The 25,907-nt window shown below is 39.5% G+C and overlaps 2 protein-coding genes across 3 annotated transcripts; both read left to right on the top strand.

The window, feature by feature from the left end:
• LOC128218061 (gelsolin-like protein 2) lies at positions 1–20,113 on the top strand. Of its 2 annotated transcripts, none has more exons than XM_052925585.1 (13): positions 1–123; positions 639–678; positions 5,343–5,423; positions 10,795–10,868; positions 11,627–11,701; positions 13,086–13,157; positions 15,601–15,728; positions 16,011–16,230; positions 16,657–16,743; positions 16,923–17,011; positions 17,322–17,403; positions 18,553–18,648; positions 19,197–20,113. In XM_052925585.1, exons 2-13 carry the CDS (start codon positions 675–677, stop codon positions 19,290–19,292), a joined length of 1,104 nt encoding a protein of 367 aa, XP_052781545.1. In that variant the 5' UTR covers positions 1–123; positions 639–674; the 3' UTR covers positions 19,293–20,113. The 2 variants fall into 2 exon arrangements, with proteins under 2 accessions (XP_052781545.1, XP_052781546.1); XM_052925586.1 differs by having other exon boundaries at positions 61–84.
• Positions 20,114–21,808: 1,695 nt separating this feature from the next.
• LOC128216303 (uncharacterized) lies at positions 21,809–23,679 on the top strand. Its single transcript, XM_052922869.1, has 3 exons — positions 21,809–21,840; positions 22,564–23,449; positions 23,629–23,679. The coding sequence occupies exons 1-3, from the start codon at positions 21,809–21,811 to the stop codon at positions 23,677–23,679; spliced, it is 969 nt and encodes a 322-aa protein (XP_052778829.1).
• Positions 23,680–25,907: the final 2,228 nt, after the last annotated feature.

The raw sequence follows: 25,907 nt of genomic DNA, 5'->3' as shown, positions 1-25,907 counted from the left end.
TTGGTTAGTATATCCGCTGAATTCTGTACTGTGACAGTGAAGTTGTTCCGGAGCTACTGTTTGATAAGATATTGAGAAATCCGTGTGAGTAAAAGATACAAGTGTTTTTGGTCACTTTAAAAGGTATGTCCTTCAACATATTTATGTATGTATTATTCATTCATATAATCTTAATATTCATATTTTTTTACAATATTGCAGTGTATTTACATTGAACAATATGTATTAAGATAACACACATGAGTATTATGTGTTTAAATATTCATATTAATTTCATTCGTGAACTATTTGCGTGTATATCAAATTATATGACTTCTAATAGCCGGTGCCAGGTTAATTAAGCTGCGAAATGCCGTTGTTGAATTAAGGTGCACTGTCAAGTTGTAGTTTTTTCCGCTGAGACAATGTTCTTCGTTGATTAAAGTGGTGAACATTAAACTCAATTCATAAAAAATATCATCATGCATTAAATGGAAACAAAGCTATGCATTTATGTACGATCGATCAGTATTGTGGGAGATGTTTATTCAAATCTCTGCGACTTTGTTAATGGAACACGTATTGATTATATCGAAATGATCGAATACCTGTGTTTGCTGTTAATTTGAATAAATAATCCGATTTTTGATGTATTTCAGAGAAAAACAGTTATCAGTAGACCTTATTCAACAATAATGGGTGAGTTTTCTGCAACCTTCTCTGGACAGGGGTGTAGCCACTTATGTGCCATGGGCAATAACAAAAAAGTTGCAATAAACTTTTTCCATCTAAATTTTAGCGTACTAGCAAAGCGGTTATCTGAAATTAAACATACTCTCAGATAAAAAAACAGCACACAAAACAAACTGGATACAAATGCATGCGTGCATATGAATATTAACAAAACACAATAGAAGGTATGTTAACAAAGAACTGTGGGAATCCTGCAAATAGTGATCGACATACAGTTTAATTAACCTTAACAATAAAATGTAATTGTATTTTATCTTAACAATAAAAATATAATTATCTTAGAATAAAATTATTAAAACAAATAATTCCTACGAACAAAGGGAAACAAACAAAACAAAAGTAAACTGAACAATGATATTTGTGCCCAAAACGTAATGAGATAATTAAAACTAATTTTCGTACTTAACATTCCGAAAACTAAACTGCGCCCTTGCAAGGCGGCAAATCTTGCATTTGCATATAATAATTATTCCAAAGGACAGTTTGGACCAATCAAATGCAGGAAGCGCCCTCTTACAAAAATAAATTCAAAATTTCATTTTCTACATATAGGACAAATTAATAACAAATGAACATTTTGGCAGGAACCAGAACGCACTGAACTAACACTGCGCTGGACAGTTGACATGATGCATTGTTATCCAAACACAGTAAAACCCGATAACTAGAAATCACCTGTAGCATTTTAGTCTACAACTTTCTCTAGTGTGGGGCGTACCTGTAGCATTTATAGTCTACAACTTTCTCTAGTGTGGGGCGTACCTGTAGCATTTTAGTCTACAACTTTCTCTAGTGTGGGGCGTACCTGTAGCATTTTAGTCTACAACTTTCTCTAGTCTGGGCAGTACCTGTAGCATTTTAGTCTACAACTTTCTCTAGTCTGGGCCGTACCTGTAGCATTTATAGTATACAACTTTCTCTAGTGTGGGGCGTACCTGTAGCATTTTAGTCTACAACTTTCTCTAGTGTGGGCCGTACCTGTAGCATTTATAGTCTACAACTTTCTCTAGTGTGGGGCGTACCTGTAGCATTTTAGTCTACAACTTTCTCTAGTCTGGGCCGTACCTGTAGCATTTTAGTCTACAACTTTCTCTAGTCTGGGCCGTACCTGTAGCATTTTAGTCTACAACTTTCTCTAGTCTGGGCAGTACCTGTAGCATTTTAGTCTACAACTTTCTTTAGTCTGGGAGTACCTGTAGCATTTTAGTCTACAACTTTCTCAAGTCTGGGCGTACCTGTAGCATTTTAGTCTACAACTTTCTTTAGTCTGGGAGTACCTGTAGCATTTTAGTCTACAACTTTCTCTAGTCTGGGCAGTACCTGTAGCATTTTAGTCTACAACTTTCTTTAGTCTGGGAGTACCTGTAGCATTTTAGTCTACAACTTTCTCTAGTCTGGCCGTACCTGTAGCATTTATAGTATACAACTTTCTCTAGTCTGGGCGTACCTGTAGCATTTTAGTCTACAACTTGCTCTAGTGTGGGGCGTACCTGTAGCATTTTAGTCTACAACTTTCTCTAGTGTGGGGCGTACCTGTAGCATTTTAGTCTACAACTTTCTCTAGTGTGGGGCGTACCTGTAGCATTTATAGTCTACAACTTTCTCTAGTCTGGGCGTACCTGTAGCATTTATAGTCTACAACTTTCTCTAGTCTGGGCGTACCTGTAGCATTTATAGTCTACAACTTTCTCTAGTCTGGGCGTACCTGTAGCATTTTAGTCTACAACTTTCTCTAGTGTGGGGCGTACCTGTAGCATTTTAGTCTACAACTTTCTCTAGTCTGGGCAGTACCTGTAGCATTTTAGTCTACAACTTTCTCTAGTGTGGGGCGTACCTGTAGCATTTTAGTCTACAACTTTCTCTAGTGTGGGGCGTACCTGTAGCATTTTAGTCTACAACTTTCTCTAGTGTGGGGCGTACCTGTAGCATTTTAGTCTACAACTTTCTCTAGTCTGGGCGTACCTGTAGCATTTATAGTCTACAACTTTCTCTAGTCTGGGCGTACCTGTAGCATTTATAGTCTACAACTTTCTCTAGTCTGGGCGTACCTGTAGCATTTTAGTCTACAACGTTCTCTAGTCTGGGCCGTACCTGTAGCATTTATAGTCTACAGTTTTCTCTAGCCACTGGCGTACCTGTAGCATTTCTAGTATACAGCCTCCCATAGTCTGAGGCGTACCTGTAGCAATTCCAGTCTACGGCCTTCTCTAGTCTGGGCGTACCTGTAGCATTTATAGTCTACAACTTTCTCTAGTCTGGGCGTACCTGTAGCATTTATAGTCTACAGCCTCCTCTAGTCTCGGGCGTACCTGTAGCATTTCTAGTCTACAGCCTCTTCTAGTCTCGGGCGTACCTGTAGCATTTCTAGTCTACAGCCTCCTCTAGTCTCGGGCGTACCTGTAGCATTTCTAGTCTACAGCCTACTCTAGTCTCGGGCGTAGCTGTAGCATTTCTAGTCTACAGCCTCCTCTAGTCAGGGGCGTACCTGTAGCATTTCTAGTCTACAGCCTCCTCTAGTCTCGGGCGTACCTGTAGCATTTCTAGTCTACAGCCTCCTCTAGTCTCGGGCGTACCTGTAGCATTTCTAGTCTACAGCCTCCTCTAGTCTCGGGCGTACCTGTAGCATTTCTAGTCTACAGCCTCCTCTAGTCTCGGGCGTACCTGTAGCATTTCTAGTCTACAGCCTCTTCTAGTCTCGGGCGTACCTGTAGCATTTCTAGTCTACAGCCTCCTCTAGTCTCGGGCGTACCTGTAGCATTTCTAGTCTACAGCCTACTCTAGTCTCGGGCGTACCTGTAGCATTTCTAGTCTACAGCCTTCTCTAGTCTCGGGCGTACCTGTAGCATTTCTAGTCTACAGCCTCCTCTAGTCTCGGGCGTACCTGTAACATTTCTAGTCTACAGCCTCCTCTAGTATCGGGCGTACCTGTAGCATTTCTAGTCTACAGCCTCCTCTAGTCTCGGGCGTACCTGTAGCATTTCTAGTCTACAGCCTCCTCTAGTCTCGGGCGTACCTGTAGCATGTCTAGTCTACAGCCTCCTCTAGTCTGCGGCGTACCTGTAGCATTTCTAGTCTACAGCCTCCTCTAGTCTGGGGCGTACCTGTAGCATTTCTAGTCTACAGCCTCCTCTAGTCTCGGGCGTACCTGTAGCATTTCTAGTCTACAGCCTCCTCTAGTATCGGGCGTACCTGTAGCATTTCTAGTCTACAGCCTCCTCTAGTCAGGGGCGTACCTGTAGCATTTCTAGTCTACAGCCTCCTCTAGTATCGGGCGTACCTGTAGCATTTCTAGTCTACAGCAACCTCTAGTATCGGGCGTACCTGTAGCATTTCTAGTCTACAGCCTCCTCTAGTCTCGGGCGTACCTGTAGCATTTCTAGTCTACAGCCTCCTCTAGTCTCGGGCGTACCTGTAGCATTTATATTCTACAGGCTCCTCTAGTATCGGGCGTACCAGTAGCATTTCTAGTCTACAGCCTCCTCTAGTCTGGGGCGTACCTGTAGCATTTCTAGTCTACAGCCTCCTCTAGTCTCGGGCGTACCTGTAGCATTTCTAGTCTACAGCCTCCTCTAGTATCGGGCGTACCTGTAGCATTTCTAGTCTACAGCCTCCTCTAGTCAGGGGCGTACCTGTAGCATTTCTAGTCTACAGCCTCCTCTAGTATCGGGCGTACCTGTAGCATTTCTAGTCTACAGCAACCTCTAGTATCGGGCGTACCTGTAGCATTTCTAGTCTACAGCCTCCTCTAGTCTCGGGCGTACCTGTTGCTTTTTGAATGCAACGCTCATTCACATTAGCGAGCTTTCGGTATAATTATGAACCTAATTTAAAGCTCTGTCACATTCTGTGGAATTATGACGAATTATATCAGTAGTTGCTTGTATATATATACAAAGCCTCGGGATTTAAGCCTTTGCGATTTCGGATTAATCAAAATTAATTTTTACCCCCAACAATGCCTTGGTTCACCCATGCTGGTATGCTTATAACCTTTTAAGCATTTACGACCATATATTTTGTTCTTTAGGCAATACATGGTTGTAATATTTTAAGCTATCTTTCGAGTACCTATATATACATAATTTATGTTTAAGGCAATAGTTTCTATAAAGTTTCAAGTACCTTTTAAAAAAAAAATAATTTATTGTACAGTTTCATATATCATCTGGTTTTCAATTTAAACGCACTTTTCACTAGTCGAAAACGAGTCTTTGAATGCACGTGCACACAATAAAAGGCATCCGATTTCATTGCAATTATTAACAGTGATAGCTTGAAAAAACGGGCGGATATATGCATACAATGGGGATTCCCGGATGCACAAATCTGTAGATAAATTTGTGAAACGTTCCGCTAGGTAGTGCGTTCGTAGTGCGTTTTATGTACTTAATGGTATGCAAAATGGCATAACCAGTTCTCCGTGTGGACGGAGAATATACTGTTTATAAGACCAGTCGACCCTTTCCAGGTCGAGGTTTTTTCTCTGAAGGGATCAGCCGGCCTTGTTGGCCTCGCACGCTACAATTGCACTAAACCTACATATTAAGAGGCTGAATTGCTCAAACATAATTTTGATGACGCTTAAATAAATAAATGTTGTTTTTTTTCAGCGTTGAGAAAACAAAAGCAGTACGACTGGAAGGACTCCAACCTCGCCTTGTTTGGCTCCGACACGGAAATACAAGTGAAAAGTATGTATACATGTATTGGATTCTCATTAAAGATGCACTCTTACTCCCACCAGAATATTTTCCAAAAATAATAGTATACTTTCGTAATCTGTTATATAATGATGGAGTCATGCCTATTTCTGTAAATAACGACATGCACAATACTGATATTGATGATAATGATTCCAATACTCTAAATGAGCCTATTACACAAATTGAAAACGCGATCCGCAAGTTAGTTAATGGCAAAAGCTGCGGAATAGACATAATTCCATCTGAATTTTATAAAGGCAATATCGATAGTATTGCGCCTTACTTATTGACTTTGTTCAATAGAATATTTCAATCAGGGGACTTCCCTATTTCATGGGGTCAAAGTATAATATCTCCTATACATAAAGCGGGACCCACACACGTTCCTGGAAATTATCGTGGTATTTCACTTACCAATACTATGTATAAGATTTTTTCAGGTATCATACACAAACGTTTATATACCTGGGCTGAAAATAATAACAAAATAGATGAATCACAATCCGGATTCCGATCTGGTTATTCAGCCATCGATAATGTATTCTGTCTCCAAGCAATGGTTCAAAAATATATATCAAAAGAGGGGGGTAGGTTTTATTGTTTATATGTCGACTTTCGTAAGGCGTTTGATAAAATAAATCACCAGATTCCAGTCGTTACAAAAAAGGATATCAACGGGAAGTTCTTATATGTTTTAAAGCAAATGTATAACACATTTTACTCTTGTGTTAAAGTACCAAATTAGGTCTCTGGCGCGCAATCTAAGAATAACGCCCGAACAACTATTACCGAATTCTTTAAATGTAATATAGGGACGAGACAAGGGGATAAGTCAAGCCCGACCAATTTTGCATTGTTTATTGTTTATTTTATATTACGAGAGAGATGTGGTTCCGGACCATTTATTACAAACGAAATTAATGATATTATATGTCTGATGTTCGCCGATGATGTAGCTAGCTGTGCGGAAACAGCGAACAAATTACAACAACAATTAAATGTCATTGAGTAATTTTGTGCAAATACTGGCATGGTAGTCAATTTAGACAAAACTGAAATAATCGTTTTCAGAAATGGTGGACCGCTAAGAAACTACGAAAAATGTTTTTTAATGATACCCAAATAAATACTGTATCTTTCTTCCAAAACATGTGGTTACTACTTACTCCCCAATTATCGTGGAGTGCAGCACATGATGAATTATCTGCACAAGCACAAAAGGCAATTTTTTCAATATATAGCTATAAGAAACACTTTGGAGCTTTCCCAACAAAGGTATTATTTATACTTTTTGATAGCATGGTTAAGCCAATTTTGTGATATGGATCGCAGATTTGGGGATATAAATATATTGATACCATAGAGACAGTTCAAAATAAATTCAGCAAGAGACATTTGTATGCTAAAAGAACTACAAATACATGTATAACTCTGGGCGAATGTGGACGTCTTCGTCTGTGTGTTACTTATTTTGTTAACTGCATTATATACTGGTGTAAGTTATTAACTATGTCTAATCATAGATATCATAAACACTGCTACAAAATGTTAAAATCGTTAGATGACGCTGGGCGAAATTGTTGGGCATCAAATATTAAATCTTTTTTTTATTCGCGTACCGTTTTGGATATATTTGGATTGCTCAAGATGTAGGAAATATAGATCTATTTATATATACTTTTAGACAACGGTTGATAGACTGTCTCGTCCAAAACTGGCATAACGACATTAGTGAGTCCTCAAGGTGTCATCATTATAAACATTACAAAACATTATTAAATACAGAAAGGTGCCTACATCTGGAAATTCCATTAAAATAAAAGATTGCGTTTGCTAGGTTTCGCTGCTCCAACCATAAACTGAATATTGAACTTGGAAGATATATAAATACTCCACAAGATGAGAGACTTTGTATATATTGTCTGAATCAAAATTTGACAGTTATTGATTGTGAATATCATGCATTCTTTCAATGTCCTAAATTCGATATTATTCCTAGACAATATCTTTTTAATTGGTATTCATCTGGTAATAGTTTAAATGATTTCTACTCTTTAATGTCTACTGAAAATGATAATACAATATTGAAGTTAACAATCTATGTATACCATCTGTTAGACATGATAAATGTGTAAATCGTATGTTGCAACTACTATACTATGTTTGTTTTTTGTACATTTTGTGTATTTTGGGCCGGTGGCCTTTATTTACTTGAATAAAATGAATTGAATTGAATTAAAATATTCCAAAAGTATGAATAAATGTCGAAAACAATGGTTCTTATGAAGGATACTAAGCTTAGTTTGAAAGAAATGTGCATAAAACACGATATTTCTACCTTATCAGACTATTAGTAGATCACAGTAAATCTATTAGCATTCACCATCATTAAATACTTTTGCGCTTTCTGCTATTGAATACATGGTCACAATCTTGTTATCAGTAATTAATATTTCCCATAAATGCATTATTCAGTAAGTAGTTAAAGGTTTATCAGTCAAAATGTATGTTTGATATACACATGTATGTTTTGTTTTTATATAAGAGTGTCACCTTAATGTAGTATCATTGGTGCCGATGATAGAGGTTTGGCTACAATTTGTTCTAACGGTTTGTGGTCGGTGTACACTGTGTTTCTTTCCCAAACACATAACAGTGAAATTTCTTTACGCTGTACACAATAGCAAGCATTTCTTTTTCAGTTTGCGCGTATCGTTGTTCTGCAGATGTAAGTGCACGCGACCCGTAGGCTATAACTTTTCCCTCTTGCACGAGAACTGCTCCTAGTCAATCTTTACTGGTATCACATTCAATTTCCACTGGTGGTGTACAGCACAATTTCTTTATTGTCATAAAACTATTTTTCTGTACATGTTCCCAGTGAAACTCAATGTCTGCTTTCAATAGAGTTCTTAATGGCGCATCCACCTGGCTTAGGTTTGGTGTGAATTTACCCAAATACTGTACGAATCCAAGTATTCTTCTCACACCTTCCTTGTCAGGTGGTCGTGTCATGTCCATAAGTGCTTTCACTTTGCTCGGATCTACTTTAAGACCATTTTCAATCAGTTTGTGTTCCATATATGGTACTCTTGACTGTCGAATAAGACACTTGTCGTAGTTCAGCTTTAAGTTGTACTGCGTCGCTCGTTCTACTACTTGTCGGAAGACTCTGTCATGATCTTCGACTGTGAGTTTTCCCAGCACTCAGGATGTCGTCAATGATAGCGAACGCACCTGGAATACCTACTACCATTTCGTCCATAAACCTTTGGAAAATTTCTGGAGCCGACTTAATCCCGAATGGCAAACGTAGCCACCTATATCTCCCCATGGGGGTGTTAAAAATTGATAAGAATGCTGATTTCTCATCCAGCTTGATTTGCAGGAAGCCACTTTTAGCATCTAATACAGAAAACACTTTCATGTCATTTATTTCAAGCTATGTCCTCTAAACATTGGGTGGTGTTCCCTCTTTGTTGCTTTGTTCAGATCTTTTGGATCTATGCAAATTGTAACTTTATCATTTGTTAAAGACACTGTTATTGAGCTGACCCACTCTGTTGGTTTTCATACTGTTGCGATGTGCTTGTTTTCCTCCATTTCATGAAGTTTTTCAATTGCCCTTTCTTTAAATGAAGCTGGCATCCTTCTTGGTGGGTGAATTACACCTTTAGCTCCTGCACACAATGTTATTAAGTGTTCACCTGGCATTACACTAGTTGTTTTCACTAACTCAGGGTAGTCACGGGATAGCTCATGTTCTAGGGGTAGTTCACTTAGCTTGTGCACTCTTTGCAGCAGACCAAATTTCTCCGCAATATCCAAAGAAATTATGTCCACAACTTCGAATGTTGCATTTGTTGATCCCCCTCTATTCTCGATAGCAGTTGTGAAACATCCGATTGGCTTTATTTCGTGGTTTGAATTGCTTTTAGGCGTTTTCAATGAACTTAATAGCTTTGGTTTAGGATGCATTTGATCATGCATTGTTTTCACTAGTATATTACTTTTAGCACCTGTGTCAATTTTGAATTGTATCCTATGTTGCTTTATTTCTAAAGCCAATGACCACTTGTCTTCAAGCATACTGATATTGTCATTGTTTGTAGCACAGTCGTCACACGTTGATGTGAAGTAGTTCTTCACTGCTAAACGCGTCGGATGTTTCATCAATTGACTTCACAGCCTGGTTCTTATTCCGACATACATTAGCCCAGTGATTTCTCTTTTTGCAGCAATTACATGTAGTTCCATATGCTGGACATTTGTCTTTATCGTGTCCTTTCCCACATTTACTACACCTTTTCCTATGTTTGTACTGAGATTGGTTTGCTTTGGGTTTATTTTCACATTGCTTTTCTTTGTATGTTGCTTTAAAAACATCACCTGTTCTCCACGTATAAGCTTTATTTGTGACTGCGACAGCTCAAACTGCTGGCCTATTTCTATTGCCTTATCAAGAGTCAGTTTTTGTCCTTGATCTAATAGCCTTTCTTGGACTTTGCTGTATCTCACTCCATTAATTATCAATTCAACAAGAACATCGTCCGTTTCCGGATACTCTCACTCCCTTATTAAAAGTCTTAAGTCCTTAACAAAGTTATCAAATGTCCCACCCTCAGTTTGTTTACGCTGTTGCGCACGGTATCTTGCAACACGTTTATTTCTCCTTGGGCGGACGCATTCCGCGAGTTTCTGTAAAACTATAACGCCATCTTCCTCTTCATCGTTCTGAAAGTTGAGGGTTTTGTATATTTTCTGACCTTGCTGGTTTATCCACATTCCAAGCCAACCGCATTTATGTTTCTTGTCTGTAGTCGCGAGCGGACCCTTGAACGTAAACTCCACGTGTTTCTTACACGTTAACACCGTAGAATAATGTCGTTGCATTCACTACGTTCAAATGTTACGTTCCGATTGGCAATATGCAGCGTGAAATCCTTCGATTTTTTGACACCATGTAAAATATCACGTTTATATGAAGGACGCCATTTATTGAGAGGTCGCTTACATACACAATTCCAAAAATACCACTTATATCATAATAATTAAGAATGTATAAAACATGTACGAGTGCCTAAATCGTTGTCGGATACATTACGCTTAACTTTTAAGGTCACATTATGATCTATATAGTTCGACAAACCCACCCACCTAGGAATGCAATGACGCTGTGGCGTCAAAGCACAGCGTCAAAGTGGCGTCATTGCATTGCGGCCAAGATTCGATGAATATTATTGCACGCACGTTTACAATTTATTACTGCAAGAACAGAAATTATATTCTTTACGGTTTTGTTTCACGAATGAAATCAAGTTACATGTCATTGGCTATTTCTCGGTTTGGTGTATTACAGAGGAGTCGGCGCAAACGGAACCCGCGTGGAAGAATGCCGGGCAGAAGATCGGTATCCAGATCTGGCGTATTGTGGTTGGTGAACTAATTCTTACAATTGCATATAAAAATCAACACGTATTTTACTAATATGAAAGTGTTAATCATTTTATCATTTATTTTCATAGAGAAATTCTCTGCCAATCACTAGGGGATCAAGGGGGGGGGGGGGGGGGAGGGGGCGCACTTTCTGTTTCAATATAGAATAAAAATGTTATAAAATAGCCCAAAACGCATTATTTCGGACTAGAAATTGTTACTGTTTTTAAGGTTTAGTACCCCCCCCCCCCCCATCAACCCTGTAGTTCAAAGATATTTCGGTTATGAATGAGGTGCGCAAGTCAAAAGGTTACACCCCTAAGGTACGCCCTCTCTAACGTCAAATTCTGGGTCTGCCCCTTGCAATGCATTTAAAGCCTTTTCCTGCTCAATCGGTATGGTCAAATTGTTGTTCCTTTTCAATTGGTGTGGTAGATGCACGTTTAAACATTAGCAATAAAAGTACTTTAAATGTTTTAAAATACAACATACCGAGCGTATTTTAATGATTTTGTTCTGTGTTGCTAGTTGTAAGCTTACCAGGGACGGGTCGAGTTTTAGACGTTGAAAAGGGTGCTCATCGGGGTGCAACCTAGACCGCCCGCCCCTAACCCAGAAACCGAACAATATTGGCTCTAACAGTTATATTGTTTTTTTTATAAGTATAATTATTTTTGCTCCTCACGTATATATTGAAGGCAGTTCACATACAAACATGTCACTTCGAGTTAATGTTGTTGTTTATTGCTTTGTAGAACTTCAAGGTTACCCACTGGCCGAAAGAGGATTATGGGAAGTTCTTTGACGGAGACTCCTACATCATACTCAACGTAAGTATGCGAATATGTAGATATAGGTTTCCGCCTTCCACCAACGAGGTTGTAGGATCGATCCCTAGCCGGGATACTTTCCCATGGCCTCTCTGAATGGACACCAGTACTGATTTCTACACAGGAGAGGGGCTCGAGAGTTATTCACATTAGCACCTTTCAGATCAAATAGTAATTAAGAATAAACGCTCTTGGTTGTCCGGTTAGCGCAGTGGTTAGCGTACTCGCTTCTCACCAAGGTGACCCGGGCTCGATTCCCGGCTTGGGCGCATGTGAGTTTGGTATGTATAAGTGGGTTTTCCCCGGGTTCTCCGGTTTCCCCCACAAGACCACACCACGCGTAAAATCATGCCAACGAAAGTGATTAACATAATTTTGTTATAACGTGTGTCTCCGGCAACGTTGTAAAATAAAAATAAAAAAATGTTTAAACTAAGTTAAACAAATTCAAGACAGTGGACAACGACTGTTTGTGTATTTGTATGAGAGAAGGAAGAAAGGGAAATACATTTGACAAGGCGTGTTTCAAGATTTTCTGAAGAGAAAATGTACTTACATTCATTAACTTCATTATTCATTGTCCATTGTTCGGGTGTAATATCCACGTACGTGGTCATACCACAGCGTTGCAGCTTGTGGGTCATAGTGCTGGCCATACTCATGTGGTATTAATGACTGAAACAAACTTGTTAATCTAAGTGACACTCTTATTTAAAATCAATGCATACACATGTATAACAAACTTAAATTATAAGTGATAAACCTTTCACTACTTACTAAATTATGCATTTGTGGAAAGTAGTAATTACTGATAAAAAGATTATACCGTGAAGTTAATAGCTGACAACTCACAAATATTAAATGATTGGTGACTCCTAAAATAAATAAAAACTACCGTGTTTTCTGCCCCTTTTTCAAATTAAACTCGGTATTCCTCATAAGAATCATTGATTTCGACATTCTTTTTGGTACATTATAAACACGTGTATTAATTGTTGTACACCTTATTTGGGAGTAAGAGTGCATCTTTACGAGCATTTGATAAGTTTTCTAATAAGTTTATGCACCAGTCAATTATTACCACGGCCCAGGTCCCGGGGCTATACAGGGGATAGCGGGGAGGGGGAATGGGCCATGTTTTTACCTTTCAGGTGGCCCCGCAGTGCCGAGTGAATGCGAAGGGATTTTTTTGCTCCCAAGATAGCGGGGAATGGGCCTTACCTAGGTCCCCGGACCTAAGGGAGGTGGGGCTAGCCTTACATTTGATTGGTGCATTATACCAGTCTAACTCTTCATAATAGCGCAAAAATACTTAAGCAAACTGTGAATATTTACCGTCGAAGATAGTCGCCTATTTATGGAAATGTTGTTGTTTTTATTGTAGACGTACAAGGAAGAGGATACGGAAAAGCTGTTATATGACGTCCATTTCTGGATCGGCAAATTTAGCACTCAGGTACTTATGACCATTGTTTGTCGATATAAATTTACCATTTTCAAGTTTTTTCAAGAAACAACATTGTCATTCCATCTGATGTTGTGACAAATTTATTTCAAGTCCAGTCTGCGTTTGTGTTTTGCAATATGTAACAATGAAAACTTCGAAACAGCGGTGAGGTTTATAAACGTCACGTGATGAAATGATTCTAGTGTGTTTACTTTACTTTAAATTGCCGTCATCAACCATTCAAATGATACAGTCGAACCCGTTGGCTCGAACTCCCAGGGACCAGCAAAAATACCTCGTGCCTCTAAATTTCAAGCCAAGTAAGATTTTTTACCTTCAGTATAAAGAAATTGATCCTTTACATCCAGTTCGAGCCAACGAGAAATTCGAGCCAAGCGAGTTCGAGTCAACGGGGTTCGACTGTACATTACTGCTTGTACTATGCTTGAGATGATTCCCTTCTTTGTCTATATATTAATTTCCTTATTGGAACGATAACAAGAAGGAGGAGCTTAGCCGTTCAATAACTAGCATGCGGATGACTTACAACGCTATTCACGCCCTAGTTATTGAACCTTGACCTTCACGACAGGGTAACGTCATTCGCCATACTCGTGATTAAAAATAAACACACTCGCCGACGCCCCAATGTATTATCTCAATAACCCGGGTTGTGGATGCAGGAACTATTGCGAAAGGCCCCAAAACGTGCATTTTGAAATAGTTCTGAAATACGAACTTGTCGAACTTAACATTTGCGTAAATGTATTGCTAAATTGAGAATGTCGAAATTAATTAAGTTTAGTCGAAAATAGAATATGCGCATATCGGATAAACTTTCACCGAACAAGTCATATAATAACAGGAAAGGTTCTATGAAATCCTGTCGCAAAAAATAGTTATATATTGCTTTAATACATTATGTAATAAATTCTCATTGTGGCGTGTTCAAGTTCCTTTGTTCATCTATAAATAAAGTTGTATCAAGAAACCTGATATCGTTTTATATGAAATATGATGGTTGAGTACCTGGTACAAGAAAGACAGGAGTTTATTTTCTTCCCGGTTTTAAATTAGAAGAAAACATTAATATGGTCAATATATACCGCAATGCAAAAAAAAAAAAGAAAACCGTATTTGGTTATCATCATGGAATTGATCTAAAAATGAATTCCTTGTTCTGAGCTTACTGAGATTTATATTATCAAATCTTGTTTTATTTTGGCTTGTATTTTGTCAAAGTAAATTGAATAGATTAAACTGGCATTATTAAATGAACACGATTCATATTTACACTGTTGAGCAGGCATATTTCACTTTTCACCAAACAACCCCACACTCGGCCTATATTAAATACGCCCCTGTTCTAACAATGCTACAGTGTTCACATTATACTTCCCTGTACATATACACCCCTTATAACTCAATTATCGTCTGTTCACTCCGTGTTTATCATCCCTCCTGTTCACTCCACGTTTATAATCCCTTAATGTTCACTCCACGTTTATAATCCCTCCCTGTTCACTTCACGTATAATCCCTCCCTGTTCACTTCACGTTTATTACCCCCCACCCGTTCACTCCACGTTTATAATCCCTCCCTGTTCACTTCACGTTTATCATCCCTCCCTGTTCACTTCACGCTTATTACCCCTCCCTGCTCACCTCACGTTTATAATCCTTCCTGTTCACTTCACGCTAATTACCCTTCCCTGCTCACCTCACGTTTATAATCCCTCCTTTTTCACCTCACATTTATAATCCCTCCCTGTTCACTTCACGTTTATAATCCCTCCCTGTTCACTTCACGTTGATCATCCCTCCCTGTTCACTTCACGCTTATTACCCATCCCTGCTCACCTCACGTTTATAATCCCTCCCTGTTCTCCTCACGTTTATAATCCCTCCCTGTTCACCTCACGTTTATAATCCCTCCCTGTTCACTTCACGTTTATAATCCCTCCCTGTTCACTTCACGTTTATAGTCCCTCCATGTTCAATTCACGTATATAATCACTCCGTGTTCACTTCACGTTTATAATCACTCCATATTCACTTCACGTTTATAATGGCCCCCTGTTCACATCACTTTTATAATGCCTCCCTGTTCACCTCACGTTTATAATCACTCCATGTTCACTTCACGTTTATAATGGCCCCCTGTTCACATCACTTTTATTATCCCTCCCTGTTCACTTCACGTTTATAATCACTCCATATTCACTTCACGTTTATAATGCATCCCTGTTCACTTCACGTTTATAATGCCTCCCTGTTCACTTCACGTTTATAATCCCTCCCTATTCACATCACTTTTATAATGCCTCCCTGTTCACCTCACGTTTATAATCACTCCATGTTCACTTCACGTTTATAATGCATCCCTGTTCACTTCACGTTTATAATGCCTCCCTGTTCACCATATATTTAACATATATCCATGTTCACCTCAGGATGAGTACGTCACAGCGGCGTACAAGACCGTGGAGCTGGACACACTGTTGGACGATGTTCCCGTGCAGCATCGCGAGGTCCAGGGTCACGAATCTGAGCTGTTCCGATCATACTTCAAGTCCATCACGTGAGTTTCAATAGTAAAACTTACAGGTATTGTTATTTTAATCAGTGACTTTATTTTGCAAGGGCCTAGTCGATAGGTATCATGAATTTCAAATGAAAAATAGAGTAACAAATATTGAAAGTTATTATTGTCGGGAATGAATACTAGTAAACACATTTCTACATTATATCATAGTTTATAATTTTATAAATGAATTAAATGCTTGACCTTTGCCGTGTAATCTAGTATCAACTATTTCATTATCGTTAAAACAATCATTAAAATGTATTTTCCTAATCAAAGGATTATGAAGGGCGGCGCGGACAGCGGCTTCCGGCACGTGAAACCTACAGAGTACAAACCGCGCCTGCTGCACTTCCACGGGGACCGGAAGGGGGTGATGGTGCAGGAAATTCCTCGGAACAAGAGTCTCCTGGACAACACAGACGTGTACATCCTCGACCTGGGCCTCAAACTCATCCAATGGAACGGCACTGGCGCCAACAAGGAAGAGAGGATGAAGGTATGGTGGACTAACAACTCTTAAGCCAAGTTTAAGGAACACCCGGAATGTTAATCCTCAGCTGTGGGTTCCCCTATGCATAGCTCCCATGTCACAGCAGGGTGCCATATTTCCTTTGCGTGATCATTGGCCAATTGTCATTTAGGGATGGGTTCAAAGAAAAAGAGCTGCATCGATTATGTTTTAACAGATAAATGAATTGATCAGTGTTCGTTTATCTGAGATCTGGTCATTAATAACAAAGGGCAAAACAGATTAGGACCATTAAACATCCTGGTGTCATGCTCCGGATTTGTGTTGGGTTGGGGTTTACGTCAAGAGGGCTAAAGAAACTATTTTACTTTACAAACATCTTTAAGGCAACTTTATCACGTTTTGACAAGTTCGCAATAAAAAAAATTGTTTGGTTTTGATTTGTTCTTTCAGGCGTTGATGTACCTGAAGGAACTTCAAGGAGAGAGGGGAGGGAAATGTAAGACCGAGACCCTGGATGAGGACCCTGTAGAAGATCAGGTAGGTCCTGTCACATCTTAGTGCAGTCTAAGTGAATGGTCTGCTTACTTTCTAAAGCGTAAATGATGTGGTAGACACGAGTTATGCACAGTGCTAGTATTTTTTGTATCGGCTACCGTGCCATAAATGAACGTTTCTATGACCCGAGCATTTACATTTATGGGCTTTGTGTATTACAGGATGAGTTTTACGGGGCTCTGGACGAGGAGCGGCCCTCGGTGGACGAGGAGGAGAAGGGCGCCCAGGACATGGTCAAGGAACTATACAGGTAAAATATATCTCTCTCCTCTCGGACAGGTAAAAGTCGAAGAAGTGAAAAACCACCACATGTCACAGGTTTAAGTACTCATCACATCTCTCTACATATCATGCTCTTGTGGCAATTGCTTCAGTCTCATTTTTGAGATCTTGCATACAATCTATACATGTTTTCCATACGGTGAAATAACATCTTTAAAAATAGACACGAACATATTTGGGAGGATGGGTTGCAATGTATCTGAGTATTCATCTATTAAAGTTAATTGTCCGGGTTCGCTTACTTGAGATTTCGATGATATCCGACATTGACTTTTCAGATTGTCGGATGCTACCGGGAAGATGACGATGGCCCTTGAGAAGAAAGGATCTGATGTCACCAAAAATGCTCTTGACAGCCAGGTGGGTAATCGGGTCGACATCCATTCGGAACTCCTCGGCCATTTTTTATAGAAAACAACCTCGGATGTATGCCGGTACATCGGTTGAAGTAGTTCGTCAATTTTTGAATTATATCATTAATTAAATGTAGTGTTTTAGAGTTGTATTTATTGATCTAAGTTTAAATTGATTGCCAGTGAAGTGTTTTATTGCAAACATAATTAAGATTCCCGAAAGTTAAGTCAAGTTTAACTGCTAAATAAAATTACTACACGATCTACTTGCAGCGATCTTAAACGTACCGCTTTTTGAGTGTGTAAACCGTCCAAATACATTCGAGGTTGTTTTCGATAAGGATGGCCGAGGAGCTCCGAATGCAAGGTGGGCAATTGGGTCGACTTCCAGTGTGAAATTGAAACTCTGTTTTAATTACTTAACCAAAGTCAAATGTCTGGTTACAAATGACACCTTGCTTTAACTTCACTCGGTGAAACCACGCTGTTTTACACTATCATATTGTATTGTAAACTGAAATTTGGATCAATACAAACAGGGACCAGCATCCAGCCTTTAGGAAAATCATACGGAACTCCTCGGCCATTTTCCACCGAAAACAAGATAGAATGTTTATGGAAGGTTTATTATGTCAGAAATATTTACATTTTACTACGCTGCAAGAAGATCGCGTAGTAATTTCAATTTAGCAGTTAAACTTAATGACTTGACTCTTGAGTTTCTTTATTATTCATGCAATAGTACACATTACTGGCAATCAATTAAAACTTCGATATACAACATACACGTTAAAACATTACACTTAATTAATACTATTATTTCATTTTTTACGAACTACTTCTACTGATGGACCGGCATAACTCCGAGGTTGTTTTCGATGGAAAATGGCCGATGTGTCCAGAAGGTAGGGCAATATATGTTTTCGCGCACATGCATCAGACTGGATCAAACTTTGTGTACAAAGCGACATATTTTGCAGTGTTAAATATGTTTGGGTAATATTTAACGTCAACAACATGATCTATTTTTAAGGCGATGTTTGTTTCACTTCAACCGCATGGATAAATACACAAGAAATTATTTATGCATATTTGTTATTTGCATAATTGAAAATCGTGTACATGTTACATTTGGGAAAGTATGTTTCTACTACAGGACGTGTTTATCCTGGACACGAAGGACTCTGTGTTCGTCTGGATCGGCAGCAAGACGACTGTCAATGAACGCAGAAACGCCATGACATATGCTCACGTAAGTCAACGCATGTAATAAAACAGTAAGCAATGGTTGTCCGTGAAATGGCATTCGTTGAGTGCATTCTTAAATTTCTTATTTATTAAAGACCAATCACATTTACTTGCACACACATGTTCGAATCGGAATACTTCCCTATTCAGGCGGCCTGTTTACTTAAATGACAGTCGCAAGGCAAGGCACAAATTTATGTGCATGTGTCAGGCAGGGATCTAATCCACGCAGGCGAACACTTATAAAAACTAACTTAATGGCAAGAAAGTAAAATACTGCTTTACTCACATTTTGGGTATGACATCTCGTTAAAACTACATGTATATACTAGTTTTATAACACGTTAATGGCATTTGCAATAAATAACATTTTTTCATTCAATCTACGTGTTTATTTTTCCCTTAATCCATACTAGTTCGCCTGAGACTGATTTCGTTCAAACCCATCTTTGGTCAATATATAAATGGTCAACGTCATTGGTAAATACCTGTTGACCATTTGCACGGGGTAACATTTAAGTGAGCTATCATGCATGTCCTTTGTGTTTACAGAACTACCTGATGAAGACTGACCACGCCCTGGTGCCAATCTGCTGCGTGTCCGAGACGATGAAGAACAAGTGGTTTGACACCGCAATCGCTGCCTAGGGTGCCAAAGCCACACCCACACGTCCATGTCTGGGGGCGGGGCGGGGGGTGGCTACGCCCAGACAGGCTTGATTATTTACTTCTCATGTAATATGTTCCTTCTTGCGTTTGTCCCGAAATTGTTATGCTTAAAACAGTGTTCATGTACAGTGTTGCTTATACATGTGCGTGGCAAAGAACTCGAATCAAAACCTGCGCGTGTTCTGGATTATGATTTTCAATCTACCCTTTAGAGGGTACACGGTTCATATGTACATAATAGATACCAAGAATTACTGATTATTTGGATTGTATTATTTGATTCATAATAGTTTATAACCATTTCCAGTACTTTTAATACAACTGATATTCAAGGTTCTACTAAGTTTAGTCGCCAATCATGTTCAGTCTGGGCATGCACTTGTCTTTCTGTAATGCTCCAGCATTTTATATGTACAGTCGTACTCGTTGGCTCGAACTCACAGGAACCGGCAAAAAGACCTCGAGCCTCGGAAATTCGAGCCAAGCGGGAATGCTTTCTTTCAGTATGAAGAAATAGGTCCTTTACATCCAGTTCGAGTCAAGGAGAAAATCGAGCCAAGCGAGCTCGAGCTAACGGGATTCGACTGTATTGTGTCGTTGACACTGAACAAACTTTTTCTTACTTGTAGTTTTGTTATGTGTTATAGCATATATAGTGAAGTGTTCACAAATTTTAGATGCAATAACAGTTACTGTCTGCAAATCCATACATCATACATGCAAATAGCTCTTCTTTGGTTATCTGGATCATTACAATCCTGGAAATAACTATATTTCTGAAATAAAATCACTAAAACAAGCCTTTGCTTTTTTTGAAAATATGTTTTTATTTCTTTCTATCAAACATCTAACAAATGGACAGATAATAAATAATGTAGTGAAAACTTGTTCCTCGGAACGCAACAAGACCGACATAAAATACCCAATAAAACAAGACCCAACATAAACACAATGAAACAAGACCTAACATATACAATGAAACAAGACCCAACATATACCCAATGAAACAAGACCCAACATATACCCAACGAAACAAGACCCAACATATACCCAATGAAACAAGACCCAACATATACCCAACGAAACAAGACCCAACATTTACACAATAAAACAAGACCCAACATATACCCAATGAAAAAAGACCCCAACATATACCCAACGAAACAAGACCCAACATATACACAATGAAACAAGACCCAACATATACCAAACGAAACAAGACCTAACATATACCCAACGAAACAAGACCCAACATATACCCAATAAAACAAGACCCAACATATACCCTATGAAACAAGACCCAACATATACCCAACGAAACAAGACCCAACATATACACAATGAAACAAGACCCAACATATACCCAACGAAACAAGACCCAACATATACACAATGAAACAAGACCCAACATATACCCAACGAAACAAGACCCAACATATACCCAACGAAACAAGACCCAACATATACCCAATAAAACAAGACCCAACATATACCCTATGAAACAAGACCCAACATATACCCAACGAAACAAGACCCAACATATACCCAATAAAACAAGACCCAACATATACCCAACGAAACAAGACCCAACATATACCCAACGAAACAAGACCCAACATATACACAACGAAACAAGACCCAACATATACCCAACGAAACAAGACCCAACATATACCCAACGAAACAAGACCCAACATTTACCCAACGAAACAAGACCCAACATATACCCAACGAAACAAGACCCAACATATACCCAACGAAACAAGACCCAACATATACCCTATGAAACAAGACCCAACATATATCCTATGAAACAAGACCCAACATATACCCTACGAAACAAGACCCAACATATACCCAACGAAACAAGACCCATCATATACCGTATGAAACAAGACCCAACATATACCCAACGAAACAAGACCCAACATATACCCTATGAAACAAGACCCAACATATACCCAATGAAACAAGACCCAACATATACACAATGAAACAAGACCCAACATATACACAGCTACGCATACTACACGTGTAATACATATATTGTCGTCAACATGGCTACACTCTCAACATTTAGTCTAATTTGCAAAATTCAGGTGCAGGGAAAAACAGTTGCTACCTACTGTTATAATTTTGAATTATTATGAAATCCAGGCACTCTGGAATGTCGAATGCAACGAACTGTGTACTGTATCACCAACAGGCTAGTTCAGATCAGAAAATAGTTCCATGCTTTCGTGCATGATCACAGTCTATCAGAATATAGCAGTTTAAACTAAAATGACTTGCACATAACTTAATATGTCGTTTAGGAAGTTTATATACTGGTCTGTCTGATAGAAAATCTGATAATCTTCTGTTTAAATTTCATCAAACATTTCCACAACCATTACAATCCTGGTTTTATCTAGAAGTATATTTCTAAGACGACATCAAATAACTAAAATAAGCCTTGCATTTCTTTGAAAATACTTTAATGCAGCACAAATAAAATGCGAATGACAAACCTTTCTTCTCAATACAGGTAAAATACCATTACAAACTATACACTTAAAGCTATATTAATTTTTAAACAAGTAAAAGCACTTAAAATATTCATACATTTATTTTTCATTAAGTGAACTGCAACAAGGAGGGAGGGGTCTAATTGTAACTTTTTTAATGATCAGTTTTGGGAATCATGTCAAATAAAGAATTCATAAAATGAAAAGATTAGCTTAAAACTACCCTTGACATTTAATACACATCACAAACTAGAGGCTTACTTCGTTGTTTTTTTCTATTCATAAAGAATCTTAGTGAAAATTCTCAATTTAGTGAAAAAAATATCAAACAAATCTACCTGACTATGTTGATTTTAAAGAAATCTTACAACAATAATACACTAAATTGCTGCAGGCAAATCCACATGAACTTTCTGACATTATAGCAAAATTATAGCAAGTTCAATGTTTTTCCAGCTATTTTAAACAGCCAGAGTTGTAACGCTGATGAAGAAAGTACTACCACCATATTTACAAAATTAAGAGATCCTCGCAGGACGGTGTTAGCTGACCACGGTTTATTGGACACAGGTGTATGACATCAGATTTAGTAACATGCTGCAGACAAGAAATTATAAATAAAATAGTGAAGAGATCCTAATGTGAGGAATAAGAAGATAAATGAAGACGTTTGGAAAAAATATACAAATAAATTAAACCATAAGCGATTACACAAAGCAAAAGCAAACCTACACTGTTGACAGCAGTGTTGACCCACCCAGGACCCCCTCCCCTGTAGAGCAAACCTACATTGTTGACCGCAGTGTTGACGAACCCTGGAGCCCCTCCCCTGTAGAGCAAACCTACACTGTTCACAGCAGTGTTGAGCCACACCGGAGCCCCTCCCCTGTTAAACAAACCTTCAATGTTGATAGCAGTGTCGACCCACCCCGGAGCCCCTCCCATGTAAAGCAAACCTACACTGTTTACAGCAGTGTCGACCCACCCCGGAGCCCCTCCCATGTAAAGCAAGCCTACACTGTTTACAGCAGTGTCGACCCACCCCGGAGCCCCTCCCATGTAAAGCAAACCTACACTGTTCACAGCAGTGTCGACCCACCCCGGAGCCCCTCCCATGTAAAGCAAACCTACACTGTTCACAGCAGTGTCGACCCACCCCGGAGCCCCTCCCAGGTAAAGCAAACCTACACTGTTCACAGCAGTGTCGACCCACCCCGGAGCCCCTCCCATGTAAAGCAAACCTACACTGTTTACAGCAGTGTCGACCCACCCCGGAGCCCCTCCCATGTAAAGCAAACCTACACTGTTTACAGCAGTGTCGACCCACCCCGGAGCCCCTCCCATGTAAAGCAAACCTACACTGTTCACAGCAGTGTCGACCCACCCCGGAGCCCCTCCCAGGTAAAGCAAACCTACACTGTTCACAGCAGTGTCGACCCACCCCGGAGCCCCTCCCATGTAAAGCAAACCTACACTGTTTACAGCAGTGTCGACCCACCCCGGAGCCCCTCCCATGTAAAGCAAACCTACACTGTTCACAGCAGTGTCGACCCACCCCGGAGCCCCTCCCATGTAAAGCAAACCTACACTGTTTACAGCAGTGTCGACCCACCCCGGAGCCCCTCCCATGTAAAGCAAACCTACACTGTTCACAGCAGTGTCGACCCACCCGGAGCCCCTCCCCTTTATTTGAAAATAATGAATTATGTGATACATTATATATTTTTTTCTTTGTTCATACTGGGAGAAGAATTATAGAACTTCCAGTCTTGGACATATGTCATGATACATGTATGTGTCATTTTCAGCTGCCTGAAATACGTTCTGTGCGTAGCTATAAGAAGCTCAGGGTAGGGTAACGGTTATTGGTCAGATAACACTTCATTATACACACATTGACACCAGAGGCTCAACGGAGAGGGAAACCTGGCGCCAATACATTCCCCTTAAACCAACTCCGCGACCTTCTTAAGTACATTATACTATCTTAAACGTAGTCATCCCCAGTCTGAAGTCAATCCATGCCTTTCATCAACCTCTGTCTAAAGACATCCCCGACCCGCCACTGAACATTTGTAACAAAGTCCAAGTTTCATAATTATTACATTTTATTTTTTAATGAGTTCGATGTAATGTAAGGGAGAAAACAAGCAAATCAGCTTTGATGTTATTGACAGAGTTGTCTTTCTTAGTAATTTTAAAATATAATTGCTGTGTGGTCATCTGTGACTATTATCCCTAAATTGACATTTTTGGTGGGAACACTGGATCACTCTGTTCTTTGTTTTCAAGGCGAACACATCATATTTTACTTTATCTGTTATTGTTGGAATTGGCGGGAAAAGATATTGAAGGTAAGTCAATTAGTTATACTTCTAGAACCTAGTATTTCTAGAATATTATCTAATAAGAAGTGTAATTGTTATAATTACATTTGAGCTGTTGTATCTAAGTATTTAGTAAGTTGGAAATATGATAGTTAAAATCTTTCTAAAAGGTCAAGATAGTGAATCAACCTTGCATGTTAATATTATAAGTAATATTAATAAATCCACTTATTTTAGATTTGCGGCACCAGTTGAATGTATGTGTCAGGAAGAATATAAAGGCAGTTTGGCCTACAGACGGTGAGTTAGATTATATGTAATGCGATGTGAAATGTGTTTGTACCTGTTTTGTATATGATGTTTGTATTGTTTTAATATGATTATATTATGTAATAGTATGGCCGCTAGAAAATAGTATTAATTATGAGGAATATTGATTCTCAAAGTATTATAGAAAAAATATACTGAATTAATTGTTAACTCTTGTGTGATATGCTTAAGTTGATGTTTATATACTTTCAGAGCTGTGGATTTATAATACATGTAATAAAAGCCCCTAAAGACTTCCGACGTGTTATCCAACTACACTGAACCCTAACTGGTGGTGGTGGTGTTAGTAGTTTATACTCCGGGTCCCGGCGTAAGCACATTGAAGGGTCCCAGAGTGACAGTTCGACCACCGCACGCCTATCCTGGGAAGAACCAGTACTAGGTGCCTTCACCTCTGCAAGGAACTGACAACTTCTGTACATGCCATGGGCAGTGGTACAGTGCGAATGGTCGTAGAAAGGATTTCATAACCAATCACAACAGAAGTGACCTGGCCCGCCCGGGAATCGAACCCGGGTTGTCCGATTCAGAGTCCAACGCTCTACCGATTGAGCTAACCGGGCGGACGAATCCTAACTGCTGAGTCAGACCGTTCTTATAGTTGTGGCCATAAGAAGCCACCCTATTACACATAAAGTAAACCATAAGAAGCGCTACCCTATTACACATAAAGTAAACCATAAGAAGCCACCCTATTACACATAAAGTAAACCCTAAGAAGCCACCCTATTACACATTCACCGTCACGGTTAAATATTCTTAATTTTTATCCAGCACCCTCGTAAACTTTTTTGCTACGCGGGTCATATATAGCGGCAGTGAAGATTAAGTATATCCAGCCCCAGTACGTCTGAAATCACCATAGACACCATGTCCGAAGTATTATCCTGTCTGAAGTCGATCAGCACTTTGTAAAGTCACCCCCCCCCCCAATCCCCCTGAAGCTATCCCCAACCTGAGGTGATCCCATTCTGAAACCATCCCCTGCCTGAGGTAATCCCATTCTGAAACCATCCCCTGTCTGAGGTAATCCCATTCTGAAACCACCCTGTACGCAGTAGATTATCCACTGTATGAAGCCATATCCTATCTGAGCTATTCCCCTGTCTCAAGTCATTCCATGTTCTCGAGGTAATCCCCTGTCTGAAGTCATGACATGCCCGTGAGGTTATCCCTGCTTTAAGTCATGCCATGCCGGTGAGGTTATCCCCTGCCTGAAGACATGCCATACCCGTGAGGTTATCCCCTGCCTGAAGTCATGCCATCCCCGTGAGGTTATCCCCTGCCTGAAGACATGCCATACCCGTGAGGTTATCCCCTGCCTGAAGTCATGCCATCCCCGTGAGGTTATCCCCTGCCTGAAGTCATGTCATGTCCGTGAGGTTATCCCCTGCCTTGAAGTCATGCCATGTCCGTGAGGTTATCCCCTG

Source organism: Mya arenaria, chromosome 14 (assembly GCF_026914265.1).
Source record: "Mya arenaria isolate MELC-2E11 chromosome 14, ASM2691426v1".
In the NCBI taxonomy this organism is placed as follows: Eukaryota; Metazoa; Mollusca; class Bivalvia; order Myida; family Myidae; genus Mya; species Mya arenaria.
The sequence above is the reverse complement of the archived record's forward strand: the minus strand, read 5'-3'. Positions and strand labels throughout refer to the sequence as shown.

What these genes read in the sequence shown, in the direction of transcription:
- LOC128218061 (XM_052925585.1), top strand. An exon ending in ACTCCTACATCATACTCAAC is followed by an intron (nt 11,702 to 13,085) that starts GTAAGTATGCGA and finishes TTTTTATTGTAG; the next exon opens with ACGTACAAGGAAGAGGATAC. An exon ending in AGGACCCTGTAGAAGATCAG is followed by an intron (nt 16,744 to 16,922) that starts GTAGGTCCTGTC and finishes TGTGTATTACAG; the next exon opens with GATGAGTTTTACGGGGCTCT.
- LOC128216303 (XM_052922869.1), top strand. Translation starts at nt 21,809, where the DNA reads ATGCGAATGACAAACCTTTCTTCTCAATACAG. An exon ending in AACCTTTCTTCTCAATACAG is followed by an intron (nt 21,841 to 22,563) that starts GTAAAATACCAT and finishes CACTGTTGACAG; the next exon opens with CAGTGTTGACCCACCCAGGA. An exon ending in CACCCCGGAGCCCCTCCCAT is followed by an intron (nt 23,450 to 23,628) that starts GTAAAGCAAACC and finishes TGTCATTTTCAG; the next exon opens with CTGCCTGAAATACGTTCTGT.